General features: G+C 39.5%; 1 protein-coding gene across 1 annotated transcript in view; it reads right to left on the bottom strand.

Moving 5' to 3' along the window:
* Positions 1-7,609: 7,609 nt before the first annotated feature.
* gna15 (guanine nucleotide binding protein (G protein), alpha 15 (Gq class)) overlaps positions 7,610-22,059 on the bottom strand; it is a 32,011-nt gene continuing 17,561 nt past the window's right edge. The window contains exons 4-7 of the mRNA XM_002934806.4: positions 13,436-13,564; positions 13,207-13,336; positions 12,730-12,883; positions 7,610-8,492 (exon numbers count right to left, since the gene is read on the bottom strand). Coding sequence (XP_002934852.2) covers positions 8,269-8,492; positions 12,730-12,883; positions 13,207-13,336; positions 13,436-13,564 — 637 coding nt within the window. The 3' untranslated portion in view covers positions 7,610-8,268. The remainder of the gene's footprint in view (positions 8,493-12,729; positions 12,884-13,206; positions 13,337-13,435; positions 13,565-22,059) is intronic.

The raw sequence follows: 22,059 nt of genomic DNA, 5'->3' as shown, positions 1-22,059 counted from the left end.
TAAAAAATGCAAGCTTAGGTCCCATAGTAGTACCAAAAGCACAAAAATAGTTCATAAAGGCTTCATTTTTTAATCCACTTAGTTAGCCAATAAAAGGTATTATCTACTGTATATTTTTCAGGTTTTGTTCTATGGTTGACAGGATACAACACTCTGCTACTATGAATGAAGTTAGTTGGCTCTAGTATCTCATAGCAACCAGTTATAATTAATTAAAGATGAGATATGATAACAGTTCAAGGCTCAAGTAACAAGAGGTGCAAAGTTTGTTTTGTCACCAATTGCAGCCAATCAGTATTAACTGGTCACCTGTTTAAAAGCAAATGTTGTGCCTTTTATTACACAGGGGGTAAGTCTTTACCGGTCTAATGCATTAAAATAATGAACGAATAAAGCACTATTACTGAACCAGGCAGGGCCACTCCTGCCATGATGTGAGGTGAGAACCTTGCCTAAGGCGGCAGTGAATGGCCAGTTACCAGGGGGCAGCAAAAAGCCACAATGAGGCAAATTTAAATTTCTTGAAATGAACTCTCTACTCTCTGCACAAACGACATGGCCCACTCCAATGCTAAAGTTGTAAGTGCGGAGTGGGAAAGAGGGGGCTGCATAGAGAATCACCACTGAAACCAGACAATATTTGCTTGTATAACTAAATAACTCTTATTAAGCTCTAGCATCCAGCAAAACAACAGGGAAGCATCTGTCATCTCCTCTGTTTTAGTAATGCTTAAAACATGTAAAAACATTCTCTGCTAGTGTCCCTAAATTATGAAGCCAACAAATGTCATTTATATTATTTCATTGCACTAATGGTCTTCAGTCATTTAATTAGTAGGAAGATGCATAATGTAGTGATATCTGCTACTGTGATACATTAGTGTAACACCCCTTCTGCATGCCAAGTTTCATGAGCAAACATTTTATTAATAAACATGCTGGTATGTAACAAAGGCAGCCTGACAATGCAGAATGTTCCCTTAAAAATCACAATTAGGCTATGAATACTGACAGTGCTATTACCTCAAAGCAGCAGCAGATGGTGCAACCTCACTTAATGCATTAGAGTAGTACTGTACACTAGGATCCCTTCTCTTCTTAGTATTTTCACTAACCTTACATACATTTTGTATGTATAAGATAGTTACTTCCCTGCACATGCAAACTCCCTTTCCTTTATATACTCACCTTGTTGTCTTTCTTCTATATCTCCTAACCGCAAACAAAGTCTATGGGACTGAGATACTTTGTTACATAGTTTGCAAATGAAGGCTATTACTGGAAACTGTTATTTGTGTTATATGAATGTAACAAGTACCCAATACTTAAGGGTATATTTATCATGCTGTGTAAAAAGTAGAGTAAAACATTAAAAACATAGCAGCCAATCAGATGTTTTACTTTGGCTTTCTAACTGTTGAAATCTAAATGCTGATTGGTTGCCCTGGGCAACATCACCAGTAATACTTCACTCCACTTTTTACACAGCATGATAAATAAACCCCTAAAAGTCACATTTAGATTATGGATACAAATACATCTTTTTCTATGAATTCATGACAGTATTGACAGCCCAAGGATAGTTTAAGAGTTAATAAATGCTTTTTTAAGTACGAGGAAAATTGCCTAATTACTGGTACAACATATCAATAGTATACTAATATGTTGCAATAGTATGTTGTTGTATCTAGATTGGCACTGCTTGCTTGGCTTCCTTTTGTATGCTTAAGATAATTCTTGTCTGATCTGGTTGGTCTGGTTGGTAAGAGATATACATTGCAGGCTTTAGAAGCAAGGTCGGACTGGGAGTTGCCATGCACCTCCTAACCCCCCCCCAGGGTCCCCCACCCAACGTCCTCCCCTAAGCGTCCGTAAATTTAGTGTGTCAGGGGAGGAAAGGTTGTCTGGGGGAGAGCCGGCATGGGTCGGGTCTGGGCCGCCGGGGCCCACCGGTGTCCCTGCAGCCCAGTCCAACCCTGGCTAGAATTAACATGATGGATAGAACTTGGGAATGGGGAATGGGGCAGCATCAGCTAATACTCATCTTTCTGTCCCTAGTTTTCCTTCCTACCAAATTAATTTAAATTTTCAGTTATACATTGTACTATATAATTCAGGATTTTTTAAAATGCTTTCTTTAAAATTGTTAAACATTGCAGATCCTCCGACAGATTCCGTCCAGAGTCAGTTACCATACAACGGGGGTTATGTAATAAATGGCTATGGGTTACTACTCCTGGGCAAACTTAGTGCCTTTTATTACATGGAGGTACAGTGGCTTGCAAAAGTATTCGGCCCCCTTGAACTTTTCCACATTTTGTCACATTACAGCCACAAACATGAATCAATTTTATTGGAATTCCACGTGAAAGACCAATACAAAGTGGTGTACACGTGAGAAGTGGAACGAAAATCATCCATGATTCCAAACATTTTTTACAAATAAATAACTGCAAAGTGGGGTGTGCGTAATTATTCAGCCCCCTTTGGTCTGAGTGCAGTCAGTTGCCCATAGACATTGCCTGATGAGTGCTAATGACTAAATAGAGTGCACCTGTGTGTAATCTAATGTCAGTACAAATACAGCTGCTCTGTGACGGCCTCAGAGGTTGTATAAGAGAATATTGGGAGCAACAACACCATGAAGTCCAAAGAACACACCAGACAGGTCAGGGCTAAAGTTATTGAGAAATTTAAAGCAGGCTTAGGCTACAAAAAGATTTCCAAAGCCTTGAACATCCCACGGAGCACTGTTCCACCGATCATTCAGAAATGGAAGGGGTATGGCACAACTGTAAACCTACCAAGACAAGGCCGTCCACCTAAACTCACAGGCTGAACAAGGAGAGCGCTGATCAGAAATGCAGCCAAGAGGCCCATGGTGACTCTGGGGGAGCTGCAGAGATCTACAGCTCAGGTGGGGGAATCTGTCCATAGGACAACTATTAGTCGTGCACTGCCTTTATGGAAGAGTGGCAAGAAGAAAGCCATTGTTAACAGAAAACCATAAGAAGTCCCATTTGCAGTTTGCCACAAGCCATGTGGGGGACACAGCAAACATGTGGAAGGTGCTCTGGTCAGATGAGACCAAAATGGAACTTTTTGGCCAAAATGCAAAACTCTATGTGTGGCGGAAAACTAACACTGCACATCACTCTGAACACACCATCCCCACTGTCAAATGTGGTGGCAGCATCATGCTCTGGGGGTGCTTCTCTTCAGCAGGAACAGGGAAGCTGGTCAGAGTTGATGGGAAGATGGATGGAGCCAAATACACGGCAATCTTGAAAGAAAACCTCTTGGAGTCTGCGAAAGACTTGAGACTGGGGCGGAGGTTCACCTTCCAGCAGGACAACGACCCTAAACATAAAGCCAGGGAACAATGGAATGGTTTAAAACAAAACATATCCATGTGTTAGAATGGCCCAATCAAAGTCCAGATCTAAATCCAATGGAGAATCTGTGGCAAGATCTGAAAACTGCTGTTCACAAACGCTGTCCATCTAATCTGACTGAGCTGGAGCTGTTTTGCAAAGAAGAATGGCCAAGGATTTCAGTCTCTAGGGGGCTGATTTACTAAGACACGAATTCTGACCAAATTGGAAAAATTCCGATTGGAAAACGAACATTTTGCGACTTTTTCGTATTTTTTGCGTTTTTTTCGGCGCCTTTACGACTTTTCGGAAATTATCGTGACTTTTTCGTTACCAATACGATTTGCGCAAAAAACGCGAGATTTTCGTAGCCATTCCGAAAGTTGCGATTTTTTCGTAGCGTTAAAACTTGCGCGAAAAGTTGCGCTTTTTTCGTAGCGTTAAAACTTAAAAGGCGCGACGTTTTGTGCAAGTTTTAACACTACGAAAAAATCGCAACTTTTTGCGCAAGTTTTAATGCTACGAAAAAATCGCAACTTTCGGAATGGCTACGAAAAACTCGCGTTTTTTCGGAAAAATCGTATTGGTAACGAAAAAGTCGCGATAATTTTCCGAAAAAATCCCAAAATACCGATCATTACAAAAAAAACGCAATCGGACGCATTCGGCCCGTTCGTGAGTAAGTAAATGGGCCCCTAGATGTGCAAAGCTGGTAGAGACATACCCTAAAAGCCTGGCAGCTGTAATTGCAGCAAAAGGTGGTTCTACAAAGTATTGACTCAGGGGGCTGAATAATTATGCACACCCCACTTTGCAGTTATTTATTTGTAAAAAATGTTTGGAATCATGGATGATTTTCATGCCACTTCTCATGTGTACACCACTTTGTATTGGTCTTTCACGTGGAATTCCAATAAAATTGATTCATGTTTGTGGCTGTAATGGGACAAAATGTGGAAAAGTTCAAGGGGGCCGAATACTTTTGCAAGCCACTGTAAGTATTTGTTCCTAAATGAAGATGGTTTATTTGGTCTTCATAACAGGAGAATAACTTGTACACCAGCATTATATGCATTCCACCCTATAATATGTGAATAATATTGTACATCATAAAAACATGGTTATGTGTGCCATGGATACAAGGATTACAAATGTCTGTGCTTATGCTTTTTTCTTGCTACCCAGAATCAGACTGGGATTCAAAATAGGCCTTGACATTTCAAGTACACAGAGGCCCAAACAGCCCCCCACAGGCCCAATAAATAGTGACTGTCTATGGCATCTTATAGCACCATTTTAAAAACATACACCACAATTATTCAGATAATTTTCAGTTTGCTGGAAGAAAAAGTATGTGGGGCGAGGTAGTGTGAAAGCAATGTAAGTAATATAAGCATGACATAATAGCTCTTAATGTGTTATGTTTTCCTAAGGACTAAACAGGTTATGATTTAAATGTCAAAAGGTATTTATTCCCATGATGCGCTGACTGTATTGCTTGCAGGTGCCACACCCTGCTGAAAGTCCCAGATAGAGACATAGATCCTTCAGCCACCACAGCTGCCAGTATAGGGTTAACCAGCAAATGCTTACTATTTTTTTCTTTTGAGGAATAAAACATTTTTTGGGCATATTTCCAAACATTAAAGTATTTTCCTCTGTCTCTTTTTTTCACTGGTGTTCACCAATGTTAAGCAAGAAAAATGTACATTCTATCCTATGGGCCAGAATGTACAAGTTTGCTCCAAATTAAACGAGCCAAGTTAAAAAAAACAAGTAATGAAAAAGTATTCATGTGTGTGTTGCTTTGCTATTGGATAAGCAAATCTATATAATATATGCACAATTTTCTAGTTGAACTGGTTTATTGACTCTGCTATATACATATACTGTGCCAGCCAAGCACATGCTTGTTTGAATTGAAATCAGTCTGAACTACAGTCAGTGGCATAGCAGGAAAAATACCTGGGTACACATAGCACATGGCATACTATCAATTCTACTACTGCTAACCAACGCCACCTTAATAAATAGGCGAAATGGGACTTTGCCCCCATATTCTCCTGACAAGGGTAACTGACTCTATTTTATCATTGCAGGCTGTTACCTTGGTCAGGGACATATATGAATATGTGGATGCTCCACAAAAGACTAATAGGGATAAAAGGACATCAGACATTCAGGATAGGGTTAAATATTTATAAGGGCTCTAAGGGTCTAAAGAAGGTACAGAAGTACTCTGTAGTGGGCCCAGTGTCTCAACTCCTTCTCCTCTTTTGTTTTGGTCTTGGGTCCCTATCCTTCAGTTTGGGCATTTGGGAAGGTTTCATCTCCCTTTCTGCTCCTCTCTTTAACTAATTTTACTCCTTTGGTCCCCCCTCAGCTGCTTTAAGCATCTGATCTCCAGCACTGCTATAGGCATAAAAATGCACCCCTTGTGTAGCAGATGTGTTTCTTGTAAGTGTTTATTAGTGACTGCTCAGGCGTAATCCAAATAACTGGCTTGTCAGAAAATCAGTTTGTTGTCACTGAAATCCTAACTGCCCCGAATCTTGTATGGCAGATGGCACCATTTGTAAATGGAATAACTTATACTGCTAGGCTGGTGTATTGTGATGAAAATGGAGCAACTACCAAACCGAAGTTAATTAATAAGGCAAAAAAGTAACAAGATTACCAAGCTCTACAGTCATGCTGCCCTCTCATTGCAAATGATATTGGTGAATTTTCATGTGGATATATTATTTTCAATAAACTTGAACTTAGTAAACACCTTTCATTTTTTTTACACTTAATATTAATATCCTGGATACATTCTGACATTTATTGAATGAGGGAGTCATTTGCGGCAGATATCAAAAATAGAATTTATTTTAAAAATAATTGCTTAAACATTCTCTTTACAATTTTGGGTTTTTATAGCCTTGGCATTTGCACTTTAGCTACACTAGTTGTAAGTAGCCAGGGAGCCATATAAATAGTATACTAGAGAAAAGTAGGGCACTACCAATTTATATAATGAACTAGACATAAAGCATTTATGTGACCCTGTTAAATCTTACTTCCTGTTACCTAGGTCACAAGTCATAATTTTTTTAAATTTGCTTTACCTTTACCTCCTTTACTTGTATTTATTGCAGTTTTTATTTATTGCCTTACAGAAAATACAAAGCATTTTAAACAGTTGTATAAATAAATATATTACACAGCCACATATGGGAGAGACTAAAATACACATAGGGGCCCATTCATTAAAGTCCAAATGAACCTGAATAAGTACAAATGGAAAAAAATGGTATTTTTTCAAATTTTTAGAACTGAGCATATTTTCTGTGATTTTTTTTGTTAATTTACGTGACTTTTTCGTACTTTTTTGCAACAATTTTTTCCCAAACATACATTTAAAAGTCCGAAATTCAGACTTTGATAAATCAGCCCCATAGCATTATATTCTGTAGTTTCAGTACCATCTATAATTCCTTCAGTACAAATTATTAAATGAGTTCCTAACAAGGTATTTTTGTACTCCTTTCCTAACTTGTGAGCATAACATATGTTAGGAAGTTCTCATTTACAAGTTGCATGCTTTACTGAAAGGCATCCATACTGCTGATTTTAAAAATAACCCTGGCAATAGGACTGCTTCTCCCTGGGCTGTTTTGGCAAACTTGAAACTTGAGCAGTCACAGACTTGAATGTTGAAACATGACTTGCAAAATACTATGCTAAATTATATCTAGAACATTTATAATGAAATCTTAAAAATTAGATTTTTGTGATGTTCATGTCTTAAGGGTCTTTCCCTAAGCCAGATCCAGGTCTCCATCTTTTTCGATCCATCCTGTATTGTAATATGCCTATTCTTCCTAATGTAATCTATGGGGCACATTTACTAATCCACGAATCCGAATCACGAATGGGAAAAAATCGGATTGGAAACGAAAATTTCTGAAGATCGCAAATATCACGAAAATGCTTACGAAAAAAACGTATTAGTCACGAAAATATCGTATTAGCGATCCGAAAGGCACGAAATTTTCGTACCGAACAATTGTAAACAGTGGTAAAACCTTTCCGAATTTTTCGTGCAAACGTCCGAAAAAGTCGTGCGGCGTACGAAAAAGGCGTGCGGCGTACGAAAAAGTCGCCTGGATGCCCGAAAAAATCGGCGAAAATACGCTCGGAGCGTTCGCATGAACGCTAGAGCATTCGTGCCTTTGTAAATGTGCCCCTAAGTCTCTTTAAAAGAGACAGGGGGTACGTCTGATGATGCACATATACAGGCTGTGGTGTGCACTATAATGGAGGAATGGTTGTCTGGGGGAGAGCCGGCTCGGGTCGGGTCTGGGCCGCCGGGGCCCACCGGTGTCTCTGCGGCCCAGTCCAACCCTGGCTAGAATTAACATGATAGATAGAACTAACGTGGGAATGGGGCAGCATCAGCTAATACTCATCTTTCTGTCCCTAGTAAAGTCAATTGTCAATCACCGAATTGTGCAATCCACGAAATTCAAAACACTGAGCTAATAAATAAAGAGGAAAACAGTATGACATTTTACTTGTACAGCACTGGGCAACACCATGCAAAGATGGTGCATAAAAGGGAAGAATTGTACAGAAAGTCTCCAAGTAAAGAGCTGTAAAACTCACCAAGTAAGGCCTTTAGAACAGCATACGCATGCAACAAATTATTCCTCCGTACTATCTAAATGAAATATTCTATTGAGGTCTGTGGTGTAAAAGTTTCAATAATTGTTGGTGTTTTTAGCTAGAGGAAGCTTTACAGAACTAAACAAGTTCAATGATGTTGTACTTTTCATCTCAAAGCCTTTCTGACATACAGTGTTACGTGTCATAACGCCAATGTATTGTCACCTTTTCAGAGCTGCAGGTGTCACAATATACCGAAATCCATCAAGTACTTAACTAACACAGCCTCTTTTACATTGTTGAAAACCTTGCGGATATTGTCTGTGTCTGTGGCACAAGTGAAGTGATGGTAGACTTTGTGTTTCAGGTCATCCTTGCCAGAAGCATCTTGCTTTCTGATTTTGTTGAAGATCTCCTTGTAATTGTCCAGGATAAATTGCTTAGCGGCCTCAGCATCACGGCAAGGACCTGAAATCAGTTGTAGAAATGTCATTCAGTATTGCATTCCAAGCTCATATTAATGATAAAATAAAATAAATATGTGATAAAGAGGAACCTAAGGCATATGGCATTCATGTTTGATCCATGTAGTCTGCTGAGGAAAACCATTGACATCCTAGTGGAATGACTGTGGTATAGGTACTGTTATTCTTTCAAATGAATAGATAGCAATTTTGGGGTTTTTTTACGCTGGCACTTGTGCGACAATGTCACGTTTTTCACATTATCTCTGCATCTTTTTACCCCTGTGCTTTTTAATAAATGAGTGACATTCATGAAAATGAGTTTAGTCGTGGTGGTTTCAAAATCCTCTAAAACCCTGAAAATGAGAATGTTGATCAATAGGATTTTAAGAGTATCTACTGCATTATACGTTGTATATATCTCCATCCCAAATCTTCAGACGGGACTTTCAGGGCTATCTAGGACAGCAAATAGGCCATTCTGCCCTAATCTTGCCCTAAATGGCCTTTATACTACCCCACCAACCACTGCTCTGCATCCCATTAGGGGAAAGCACTACCCTTTTAGGGGATATATTCTCATAACCTGTGGGAATGTGTGACAACTAAATGGCAGAAATGTTTAACAAATCCTGTCACAGAAATGGCAAAAGGGGTAATGTTATAAAAAAAAGCACAGGTTTTTAAAAACTGGAGCAAAGGTATGCGGATGTGTTTGCTTCAATTCTGACTGTGGAATGGCTGCACTGTGCACACCATGTTTGATAAAAAATTCATTGTGAGGTTTACAGTGCAGTTCCAGAATGTGCAGGACAGTACTGTCATAAGGTTTTAAGGTAAATGACATGTTAGCAGTTGGGGACAAGGATTTGTGCTAGGGATAGGCAGATGAGGTGAGCACCCCCCCCCCACTATTGCACCCTAGGAATGTGCCTTTTCTGCCTACCCCTAGTTGCAGCACTGAGCATTGCACTCATTTATGCACCTTGCACACTGCTTTTCTTAAGGAAATTTGTCAGTATATCCTGTCCTTTTTTAGCAAACTGGGGAAACAAGTTTTTCTGTAACTAGGTGAGAATTTCAGTGATATTTAAAGAATGTCACAACCGTTACAGCAACACTCCATGGGACAGAAAGGTGTTGCAATTCTTTTATCTGCTTCTTTAAACACACATTTAGTCAGTTGAATTACATATGGGCTCAGTATCTACCATAGCGCATCAATAAGATTGACAAATTCACACAGTCTTTTTACATTATAGTATGACAATGTATGTATATGTCCACTAACTAAAACAGAAGAAAGCAAACATCAGGAATCCTAGAACACAACTGACCTGTGGGCTTTTACCTTTAACTTGATTTTGCTACAGCAGAGGTGGGGTTAATAAAGAACTGAAATTGTTAGAGGAAAAGCTCTAAGAGTCAGTAATGTCTCAAACATGGAAAAAATGTAAAGACAGCACTGCATTAAAGCAGTCAAGTGTAAACACTGGCAGTTAGGACATTGTCCATTTATGCTAAGCATTTACAGTATATCTATCAGTACTCCAGTCCCTCTGAAGCATGGACTAATGTATATGATGAACAATCTCTGTAAAGTGCTGCATATATATAAGACAGCAGTATAATTCATTAGTAAAATACAGTAAAATACACTAATACAGTAGTTTTGTGTGATACAGTGCCCCACAAATGACTGCTTTCTACTACAGACTGTGATGTGATGTTGTTTCTGCATGGATAGGAAACTCATAGCAGGATTGTGTACTGGGGTGGTTTTCAATGGTACATTATCTACTTGGACTTGGGTTCTTATTGGGGTCCCAGATGGTTCTGTAATTGGTCCACTTTTTTTTTTAACTTAATCCATAATGACATAGGGGAGGGTATTGTAAGTAATGTTTGCAGATGACACAAATGCACTAGGCAAATCCATAATGGGTAAAGGGCAAGGAAAGACTGGCTAATTGGGGGTGAAGATATGGTAAAGGTGGGATATGAGAACTATGTATAAATATATAAGATGATCATATAATAATCTCTCTAATGCTTTATTTATCAGTAGGTCCTTCCAGCAGACACAAGTGCAACCGTTCCATTAGACGAAAGGAGGTTCCATCTAAAGGGTTTTTTACAGTGAGAGCTGTACTGGCTGATACATTAGATAGCATCATGAAGTGGTTGGATGACTTTTTAGCAAATCTCTAAATAGCTCTTAGTACAATTTGATCTAGGGACTAGTCCAATTGCCGTCTTGGAATCAGGAAGGAATTTTTTCTCCCTCTGGATTAAATTAACTTTAATTAACTTCCTCTTGATCAGAGATCCCCAATCTTTTTTACCCGGTACCAACATTTCAATGAAATAAAAATGAAAAAGCTGGGGAGCAATACAAGCACTATTAGAGGTTCTGTTTAGCAGCACACATGGGGGCTGATTTACTAAGACACGAATTCCAACCGAATTGGAAAAATTCCGATTGGAAAACGAACATTTTGCGACTTTTTCGTATTTTTTGCGATTTTTTCGGCGACTTTACGAATTTTCGGAAATTATCGCGACTTTTTCGTTACCAATACGATTTGCGCAAAAAAATGCAAGTTTTTCGTAGTCATTCCGAAAGTTGCGCAAAATCTGGCGATTTTTTTGTAGCGTTAAAACTTGCGCGAAAAGTCGTGCCTTTTCCGTAGCGTTAAAACTTAAAAGGCGCGATGTTTCGCGCAAGTTTTAACGCTATGAAAAAATCCCAACTTTTCGCGCAAGTTTTAACGCTACGAAAAAATCGCCAGATTTTGCGCAACTTTCGGAATGGCTACGAAAAACTTTTGTCGCGCAAATCGTATTGGTAACGTAAAAGTCGCGTAAATTTTCGGAAAAAATCGCAAAATACCGATCATTACGAAAAAAACGCAATCGGACGCATTCAGCCCGTTCGTGGGTTAGTAAATGTGCCCCATGGTCTTTATGCCTTCAAAACTTGCCTCCAAGTCAGAAATTAAAAAATGATTTATATTATTACTCATTCATATGATCTTGTTTTTAGTACCTGTTTAGCTATATGAAAGCCCCATATCCCAAACATGTCTACAGTGCGATGTGTGAGACCTCACCCTGACAATTTAACCTAAGTTCTGAAGGATTGAATATGCCCAGACAGAGCCCTGAGTTACCAGTTGTCAGTGGCAAAATTAGCAGGGGGGCCCGAGCGACAGAGGGGCCGGACCGTGGGGTCTGCTATATTGCAGTCCCTCCTCCCCTGCCCCTCTCTTATGTTTTTTAAAAATACCAGCATGGCGCATTGTGGTCCAGTAGGTGCAATGCGAGCAGGCCAGGATGGGGGGGGGGGGGGGGGAGAGGAGGGACTGTTCGCACCAGGCACACTTAGAAGGTTTGTTTGCAGGGTGGCCTGGCACGACCAAGTTACACCGCTGGCAGTTGTACACATCATTTATATATCACTGTTAAATTGATATATTGATTGAGGATAACTATGGAAGGAGGCATGGTCTTTGTTATAAACCTGAAGCTTCAGCAGGCAGGGCTCCATACTGTCTAAGTGTAGGTAAATTTGGAATATTATAACAATAATTAAAGTACAGCTCATTTGGGGATAGTTCACATCAGCCAAATAGTTGTTTCTACACTTACTCCAGAAATCCCATGACCTACTGTACATGTCCATACTCTGGGTCAAGCATTTAAGGAGGGGAATACAGTTTAAAATTGAAGATCCAACTCGCCCCGTATGGCTTATGACTGAAATGCCAAGGTCCTGAGCCCTATGTCAATAGAGGAAAACACTAACATTTCCAATCTTTAATTAACCGTGGACAGGAACAGCATCAATTATGCAGTAACTCTCCCGAATCTTGCAGTGGTCCGAGTGCCAATGCCCCTAACCCATAGCTAAGGAAGAAGTCACAGTCTTGAATATGTAGAAGGCTTGCACACTGAAGGAAGGTTAAAGCTATTTATTTCATCAAAAATTAAAACCACCTGACATGTTTCTTTCACAAAGAATGTAATCAAAATCTATTCATTTTTACTTTGGCTGGAAGAGCATATGCCAACCAAATTAAATGATTTAAACTTTGTTGTCCAGTGTGCAAGACTTCCAGTTCTACAGCACAGGGTAATATGTGTAGCTTTATCAATAAAGGAATGAGAAGGCTAAGACCAGCTAAGGGGAAAAAAATAGCATTTAATTATCTTGTTTGCTAGAAAGCTAAACCACCAACCTTTAAATCTGTGGAAGTAGTTGGCAAGATCTGAGAAGGCAATCTTCTCTTCTAGTAGGTCAGTCTTATTAAGAAACAGAATAATAGGTGTTTCCTGAAACCATGGTAGCTCCAGAATATTTCTAAAGAGGGCCAAGCTTTCCTTCATTCGATTCTGTAAAAAAAGTAATTCAGTCATCAAGCCTGCTTTCCTATTAGATTTCATACTTCAAGATTCAAAACTTCTAATTGTTTTTCCATAAAAACATCAAGCCAAATGTGATATGAATATGAAAACTCCCAGCCCAGCTTCTTACAGCTATATAATAACTACAAGGAATAAAATACTAATGTTAAACATAAAAAGCACTCGGCATACATTGAAATTCTAGAGAAGACTGCCAGTATTAAAACATTTTCCTGTTCCCTGGGAAGGGAAATAGGTTGTGAAAAATTCAGAGTTACTAAATATTACTGAAAAAATTGTGGACTCCTCACATCATGGCAGTTCTCCTCCAGGCGTTGGTCATATTCACTCAGAGATGCCAAATAAATAAGAGCAGATACATTCTCGAAAGAGTGGATCCACTTTCTCCGCTCGGATTTCTGTCCCCCAACATCCACCATTCTATAAAACAAATTGCAGAATAGGGACATGGTGATGGAAGTCAGACAGGGTAAGCAAATATGAGGCATTGTGTATTGAAGGCCATTTTTTATCTGTTACCTAAGGTTCATGTTTTCCACAGGGAAGGAATACTCATTGATTCCTGTGGTTGGCATTCTGATCCTAAGAATGTCTTCATCTGTAGGTTGGTACATATCCTGTGTAAGTCGCTCCAGATTAGACAAATAGCTTTAAAAAAGGGCAAGAACAAAAGCCATTAGCATATAGAAAACATTTTATAAAGCCTGTTAAAGTTTTGAAAGCAGAACTGCCTAATTTTATTCACCCAATTGAACAAAATTTACAGGAGGACCTGTGCAGCATGAATATCTGGCTTTCAGATGTGTATCTCTTCATCCTCCATACACCTACATGCACCTCAAAATATTCAGGTGGCAAGCAGTGATGAATATGTTACATTGTCATACGGTTGGAGTGGTGAGTTTGGCACTTATATATTAAAGGGAAGCAGCATGCAAAATATCAGCACTATTGCTACACCTTTGTACTCTATTTACAGAATCTAAGGGGGGTATTTACTAATGTTGGTATTGTATTTCTTTTCATGATTCATCTGTTTTGCACTAAAACACTTTTTTTGTGGAAAAAAAAATGATTTTTATCTCCATTTATTATGTGTCAAAACTGGGACAAATCTGTAAGTACAAATACACCATCTGAAAGCTGGTCATGAGGTCATGAAGAAGTCAATGGCAGCTGTCCTTTTCCAGTTGGCTAATCTATCTTTGCTTGGTGGTTTTAGAGGTTTTCGGGGTTTGTGACGCTTTCATTTGTGCTGAAAAAGCAAAATTTGGATTTTCACAGTTTAAAGGACAATGAAAGGTTAATATAAACTAAAAGTAAGTCTAAAGGCATTCTTTTTAAGTACTTACTGCATATCTAAATTCCCAGATCCCTGCTTGCTTCTCTGAGATATGGTGCTGGCAGCCTACAGCAGTGTGAAGACTACAGTGACATCACTGAAATCTCTCTTCCCTTCCTGTAGGCTGCCAGCGGCAGCCTTCCTATTCTCTGAGCATGTGTGTAACTTGATCCTGTCTCCTGTTCTGAGCTACACATGCCCACCAGCCAATCAGAAGCGGATCTGCCAGAAGGGAGGGGGGGAGGGAATGAAACACATGTGCAGTATGAAGCAAGGAGGGAAAGGAAGGGAGAATACCTTTTTAGAGATGGCTGCCTGTTCTAGAAAATGTGAAGTAAGTGTGACTGAGTAAATATTTGATTAGGTGAGCCAAAAGTGTGGCGTTTTTACTAAACAATAGGAGGACTATTGGGCAGTATGCTTTTTAAATTTTGACTTACATTCTCCTTTAAGAGTTTCTTTTTTGTTTGTGCTTTTTTTTAAAAGCTTTTATAAATCACTTGACATTTGTGGTTTTAAAGAAAACACGTTTTTTCATGGTTTCTAAAACCACAAAAATGAGAATGTTTATAAATGGGCCTCCCTGTCTGAGAAAGGTACAGGCAGGGCCGGAACTAGTGGTAGGCAGAAGAGGCACCTGCCTTGGGAGTAATGGTGGGGGGTGCCAGGCCAGTACCTCTCCTGCCTACCCCTAGTGCCAGCCATATTTCCCCCGCCACTGCCGATCTGCTCTGTGCTTCTTCCCCTGCAGTAAAACTGTGTATGCTTGCGTTTGTTCGCTCACACACATGTACAGGGGCCTAGGTAACCGGCCGGGTTGCCTAGGGTGCACAGCCAGCTTGGCCCGCCCCTGGGCACAGGTTTATGAGCACCACAGCAACATGCCATTAACAGTGCTCTTTGAATCCTTCCACTGCCACAACAGATCCACTATACAAATCTTTAAGGATTTTGCTATTGTCTACTTATGGTAAAAACCTCTGAAGTAGACCCTACTGGATTATGGCTGCTAGTAAGGCATATCCATATAGCCTTACAAAGGAATTGTGGTTGTACTGGAGTGCTGTGCAGAAGTAAGAAGACAAAAGCATAACTTAAAGGTACCACATCTTACAGAAAAAGTCTCTAAGTCATAAATATGATCTTTTTCGCACACACATACACATATATAGTCATTTAATGTTTCAATAATAGATACAATGTCAGAGTTATATTTCTTTATCCCTCTGATATAGTACAATGGTTTCTGTATGCAGAACATTTCAACTATTCCGTAAGAAGTAAAGCTGTCAGATATTTCACATTTCTGGACAGACAGCATAGCATAAAAAATGGCAGTGGAATACACAGAAACATTTTAAAGGAACAGTAACACCAAAAAATTAAAGAGCTTTCAAGTAATAAAAATATAATGCACTGTTGCCCTGCACTGGTAAAACTGGTGTGTTTGCTACAGTAACACTACTATAATTAATATAATAAGCTGCTGTGTAGCCATGGGGGCAGCCATTCAAGCTGGAAAAAAGGAGAAAAGGCACAGGTTATATAGCAGATAACAGATAAGTTCTGGAGAATACAATAGTGTTTTATCCGTTATCTGTTATGTGCCTGTGCCTTTTCTCCTTTGAATGGCTGCCCCCATGGCTACACGGCAGCTTATTTATATAAATTATAGTAGACTTTCTAAAGTAAACACACAACTTTTACCAGTGCAGGGCAGCAGCACATTATATTTTAGTTTCTTTTATACACTTTCATTTTTTGGTGTTACTGTTCCTTTAATGCCAGGTACATTTTGCAAAAAAATACCATGTAGTTATATATTGGATAGATGGATTATTTCTGTTAACCAAATACATGCCATTAATCACTCATAAAAAACTACAAAGAAGCTTCATAAATAAGCCAACTATGTTATATTAAAGTTTACAGTGTATTTAGGCGCATAATACACAACTAATATATATGCGGCCCTTCTGCCCATACCATCACAGAGCCCTAAAACTTGGCTGGAGCCCAGCAGATGCAACTGATTGATTTCAGTAGCCAGAGGGCTAATGGCTTCATATGATAGCAACTTCAAAGCTTATACTAAAGAGGAAATTGGCACTGAACACAAATATTTCTTTTCACCCACTGCAAACTATTGTATTTAAATTAATAAAGGTCTGCCAGTTTGGCAGCAATTCTGTGCTAAAGAAAACAAAGAAGTAACAATAAATTGTTGTGTAACTTGGCATGAACTATATCCCTGAAGTTCTCAATGATCTTTGCTCAGTTTACAATACTCATCACAAAACTTCACACATTGGCAGCGCACTCCAGGTCAGCATAAAAAGCCGCAACAGTTAGTATTAAAATTGATCAACCTTTATTTGAGGTCTTACGCGTTTTGTAAAACACGTAAGACCTCAAGCTGTGTTTTTAAGATGTGCAAATAAAGGTTGAGTGCACTGCCAATGTGTGAAGTTTTATGACAATATTTGTCCCCTGGCTACGGACTAGGGGCAAGAGCACGCGGGTCAACAGGACTGTTTGGTAAGCATAATGCTTTCTTGTTTGGAAGTGGGTTCTCCCTGCTCGTGAGTTTTTTCACCTGAGTGCAGGGTCCAGGGCTGGTTGCAACTGGACCAGAGGATTTGAGCGGTGAGCAGTTTTTGTGTGGGGGAACCTGTATTGCTTTTTCCAGATTGGCATCTGTATTTTAAACTAATTTCCATGTATGAACTAGCCTTTAAACTGTGTGCTGTGGCTATAGAATTTTTTTCGTGTGGTCAGTTTACAGTACACCTACAAATATATTTATTAAATTCCTACCATTTCTAGCAATATGTAATTTCAGGATGGGCAGTGTTTTAACAGCTTTTTTTTTATAGGAAAATATTCCCTAATTTAATTCTAATAATTATTCTTTTCATAAACATCCAGAAGGAGGAAGCTGAATAGACATGACTAGACTAGTTGTACACAGTATGGAGGAGGAACTCGATACAATGTAGAAAGGGTATCTTCCTGAATTAGAGATACCGGAAGAGCTCCACTTAGTTCCATTAGAGATGTCGAAATGAAGTGACTCTGCATTTGTGTATGCAAGGTAGGGAAGGTTAAAAGCAGGTTTTTAAATCTGCCTTAAGGTGGGGATGAATTTCTAACCAGAAATTTTTTAGTGCACTAATCATGATGCTCCCTCTTCCCATGCTCCGAGGATAAGTGAGGTAAGCGCATGGATGAGGGGGCATCAGCGCTGCTGCTTCATGGGTCAGCAGCCCCAGAAACAGCCCTGTGCCCTGTGTTAAGGTTTTTTATATGTGGTGTCGAAGTTTAAAAGACAAGAGATCTCTAGAGGTAGAATTGGAGTTTACTGACATAGCAGGTGGATTCTGAACATAAGATAGTCAGAATAAAGCACAAAAGGATTGGGAGGGTTTTTATATCCTCTTACATGACTGTGTTCTTGCAGCTGGGCTGTATGACGGTAAATCAGTACACAAGAACATTATAAGACCCACCGCTCAGGATGCACTCTGGAATTCAGGGTACCTTAAAACTGTCCATGTCATGGGCGACTTGAATCTGTACTAGCCAGTGACTAGGTGTACAGCTCTGCAGGTTAACCCCCTGCTGTGATGGCTCAACCATAACATATGTAATGCACATAAAGCATGTGTAATAGGTAGGTAGAGAAATGATGGGGAACTTCCCTGCCTATCTTTCTGTACATTTGATGGGCAGAGCAAAGATTAACTAAAAACCCAAATCCAGACTAACCAATTAACTACTTCGACTGTGCAAGTTTTCTGTGTGTAGCAGCTTTCCCCAAACCTAACAAAAACTATAGTTTTGAGAAAATGACCTTAACTAATTAGGTTAGTATTTGTCCTTAAAGGAACAGTAACACCAAAAAATAAAAGCGTATAAAAGTAACTAAAATATAATGTGCTGCTGCCCTGCACTGGTAAAAGTTGTGTGTTTACTTCAGAAAGTCTACTATAATTTATATAAATAAGCTGCTATGTAGCCATGGAGGCAGCCATTCAAAGGAGAAAAGGCACAGGCACATAGCAGATAACAGATAAAACACTATTGTATTCTCCAGAACTTATCTGTTATCTGCTATGTAACCTGTGCCTTTTCTCCTTTTTTCCAGCTTGAATGGCTGCCCCCATGGCTACACAGCAGCTTATTATATAAATTATAGTAGCGTTACTGTAGCAAACGCACCAGTTTTACCAGTGCAGGGCAACAGTGCATTATATTTTTATTACTTTAAAGCTCTTTAATTTTTTAGTGTTACTGTTCCTTTAAATACAGTGGCTTGCAAAAGTATTCGGCCCCCTTGAACTTTTCCACATTTTGTCACATTACAGCCACAAACATGAATCAATTTTATTGGAATTCCACGTGAAAGACCAATACAAAGTGGTGTACACGTGAGAAGTGGAACGAAAATCACACATGATTCCAAACATTTTTTACAAATAAATAAGTGCAAAGTGGGGTGTGCGTAATTATTCAGCCCCCTGAGTCAATACTTTGTAGAACCACCTTTTGCTGCAATTCCAGCTGCCAGTCTTTTAGGGTATGTCTCTACCGGCTTTGCACATCTACAGACTGAAATCCTTGCCCATTCTTCTTTGCAAAACAGCTCCAGCTCAGTCAGATTAGATGGACAGCGTTTGTGAACAGCAGTTTTCAGATCTTGCCACAGATTCTCGATTGGATTTAGATCTGGACTGTGACTGGGCCATTCTAACACATGGATATGTTTTGTTTTAAACCATTCCATTGTTGCCCTGGCTTTATGTTTAGGGTCGTTGTCCTGCTGGAAGGTGAACCTCCGCCCCAGTCTCAAGTCTTTTGCAGACTCCAAGAGGTTTTCTTCCAAGATTGCCCTGTATTTGGCTCCATCCATCTTCCCATCAACTCTGACCAGCTTCCCTGTCCCTGCTGAAGAGAAGCACCCTCAAAGCATGATGCTGCCACCACCATATGTGACAGTGGGGATGGTGTGTTCAGAGTGATGTGCAGTGTTAGTTTTCCTCCACACATAGTGTTTTGCATTTTGGCCAAAAAGTTCCATTTTGGTCTCATCTGACCAGAGCACCTTCTTCCACATGTTTGCTGTGTCCCCCACATGGCTTGTGGCAAACTGCAAACGGGACTTCTTATGGTTTTCTGTTAACAATGGCTTTCTTCTTGCCACTCTTCCATAAAGGCCAACTTTGTGCAGTGCATGACTAATAGTTGTCCTATGGACAGATTCCCCCACCTGAGCTGTAGATCTCTGCAGCTCCCCCAGAGTCACCATGGGCCTCTTGGCTGCATTTCTGATCAGCGCTCTCCTTGTTCGGCCTGTGAGTTTAGGTGGACAGCCTTGTCTTGGTAGGTTTACAGTTGTGCCATACTCCTTCCATTTCTGAATGATCGCTTGAACAGTGCTCCGTGGGATGTTCAAGGCTTTGGAAATCTTTTTGTAGCCTAAGCCTGCTTTAAATTTCTCAATAACTTTATCCCTGACCTGTCTGGTGTGTTCTTTGGACTTCATGGTGTAGTTGCTCCCAATATTCTCTTAGACAACCTCTGAGGCCGTCACAGAGCAGCTGTATTTGTACTGACATTAGATTACACACAGGGGCACTCTATTTAGTCATTAGCACTCATCAGGCAATGTCTATGGGCAACTGACTGCACTCAGACCAAAGGGGGCTGAATAATTACACACACCCCACTTTGCAGTTATTTATTTGTAAAAAATGTTTGGAATCATGTATTATTTTCCTTCCACTTCTCACGCGTACACCACTTTGTATTGGTCTTTCACGTGGATTTCCAATAAAATTGATTCATGTTTGTGGCTGTAATGTGACAAAATGTGGAAAAGTTCAAGGGGGCCGAATACTTTTGCAAGCCACTGTACATACTTCTATATGTATATAAAATTCACCTTTTAATGTTTATTGAGGGTTTTAGTACACTAATAGGGTTTACAAATGAAACTGGTATGTCTGACATGAGCCACTAGTTGGGGATCCCTGCTTTATTTCAATCTCCCGCAAAAAATGCTTGGCGTCTATCTTTTACAGTATACTTTTTTTACTTTATTTAAATAAAACCACCCAACTCTATATATGAAAATAAAGCTGGCCATACATGTGGTGATCTGACGATGTTGCGTGCGACCATCGGTCGCACGAAACATCGTCAGATCCGCCACACACCGTCAGGGCTGAAACAGCAGATAAGGAGGTAGAAACAATAGGATTTCTACCTCCTTCTGCCGATTCAGCCCTGATGGCAGATTTTGGTCAGACGCCTTCTATGGCGCCCGATCAAAATTTTCTAACCTGGCCGATCGGCGAGTCGGCCGATATCAGCAGCTTCCTGCGATATCGGTCGACTCGCAGACATGCCATACACGCACCGAATATCGTACGAAACGAGGTTTCGTATGAAAGTATCGGTGCGTGTATGGCCAGCTTAAATTTCTCTTGGTGTTTCATGTACTTGCTGATAGACACCAAATTTTATAAAAATGATATACTTTACCTAAAAGCACTCCAGATCTGGAAGAAAATACTTGAAATACTTAATAGGTTTAATGTTTGTGGAAGAAAATCTATTTTGTAAACTCAGTTTAAGATATAACATAAGATAGAACAATTTTGAATTGGTAAACCTTGCTGGTGAACTGCAATGCTCAATAAACATTTAAAGGTAATTTTTAAATATAACTGTGTGTTATTTGTGGACAAGCGCTAACTTAATTAGTTAAAGGGCAGACAAAAAAGTCTGCAGGCAGCAGAGTAGATATTAAACAAAAACATGGACAGAGAAAATGTTGTATATGTAATTGATAGAATAACCAATATAGGGCCTGATTCACTAAAGGGCGATAAAACGTGCGCTATTTTTATTGTGCGCTAAAATTTTTACCGCGTCTTAATTTTGGCGATTTTTCGCACGATTCACTATAAGCATACTTGCGCTTTTTTACGCGCGATATTGCATGCGTTATTTAACTCGCGAAAAGACTATTTCAATTCGGTATTTGCCGGTACATGCGCTAAATTACGCGAATAATCGCTGCATATGAATGGTAGCATAGAAATAGTGTATAAAAATTGTTGCCGCATATAAATGATGTATATAAATATTAGCCACATATAAATGGTAGCATATAAATGGTATCATATAAATAGTAGCCACATATAAATAGTAGCCACTAGTGATGAGCAAATGTGTTCTGGTTATCTTTAGTGAAAAATTAGCAAATCTTTCGAAAGATCCACGAAACGGCAAAAATGTTGTGCGGGCAAAAAAATTGTTGCTGTGACTATTATTTTTTGACGCTTGTATAAATTTTTGGATGTGCGGTGAATTTTTGCGTGGCAAATTTTTTCATGCATTTTGCCATTGGCGGAATGTTTTGAGAAACGCATGAAAAAATCCGCCGCAAAAAAAATTCAACGCACGTCCAAAAATTCGCTGCGAATCCATGCCTGGCGAAACATTTCATCACTTGAAGCCAAATAGAAATAGTCGCGCAAATGAACGCACGCCATGTTAGCCATACACGCCAATACTTGCAGAAAATTACTGTATTAAAAATGAACATTTCGCTGCAAACTGGCGGCTGCGTCTCTCTAGGGGAAACACAGACTTGAATAAATAACACTGTAAGTCCATATTTTATTGCAAAAAATCATTTACTGTACTTTTGTATAATTTTTCGCCTGCCTGTAGTAGGTGTTAATTTTCGCATAGCTGAATGCGATATTTAGCGCGCAAAAGTTATAGTGAA

Source organism: Xenopus tropicalis, chromosome 1, assembly GCF_000004195.4.
Source record: "Xenopus tropicalis strain Nigerian chromosome 1, UCB_Xtro_10.0, whole genome shotgun sequence".
Lineage (NCBI taxonomy): Eukaryota > Metazoa > Chordata > Amphibia > Anura > Pipidae > Xenopus > Xenopus tropicalis.
Note: the sequence above shows the minus strand (reverse complement) of the source record. Positions and strands in the feature narration are given on the sequence as shown.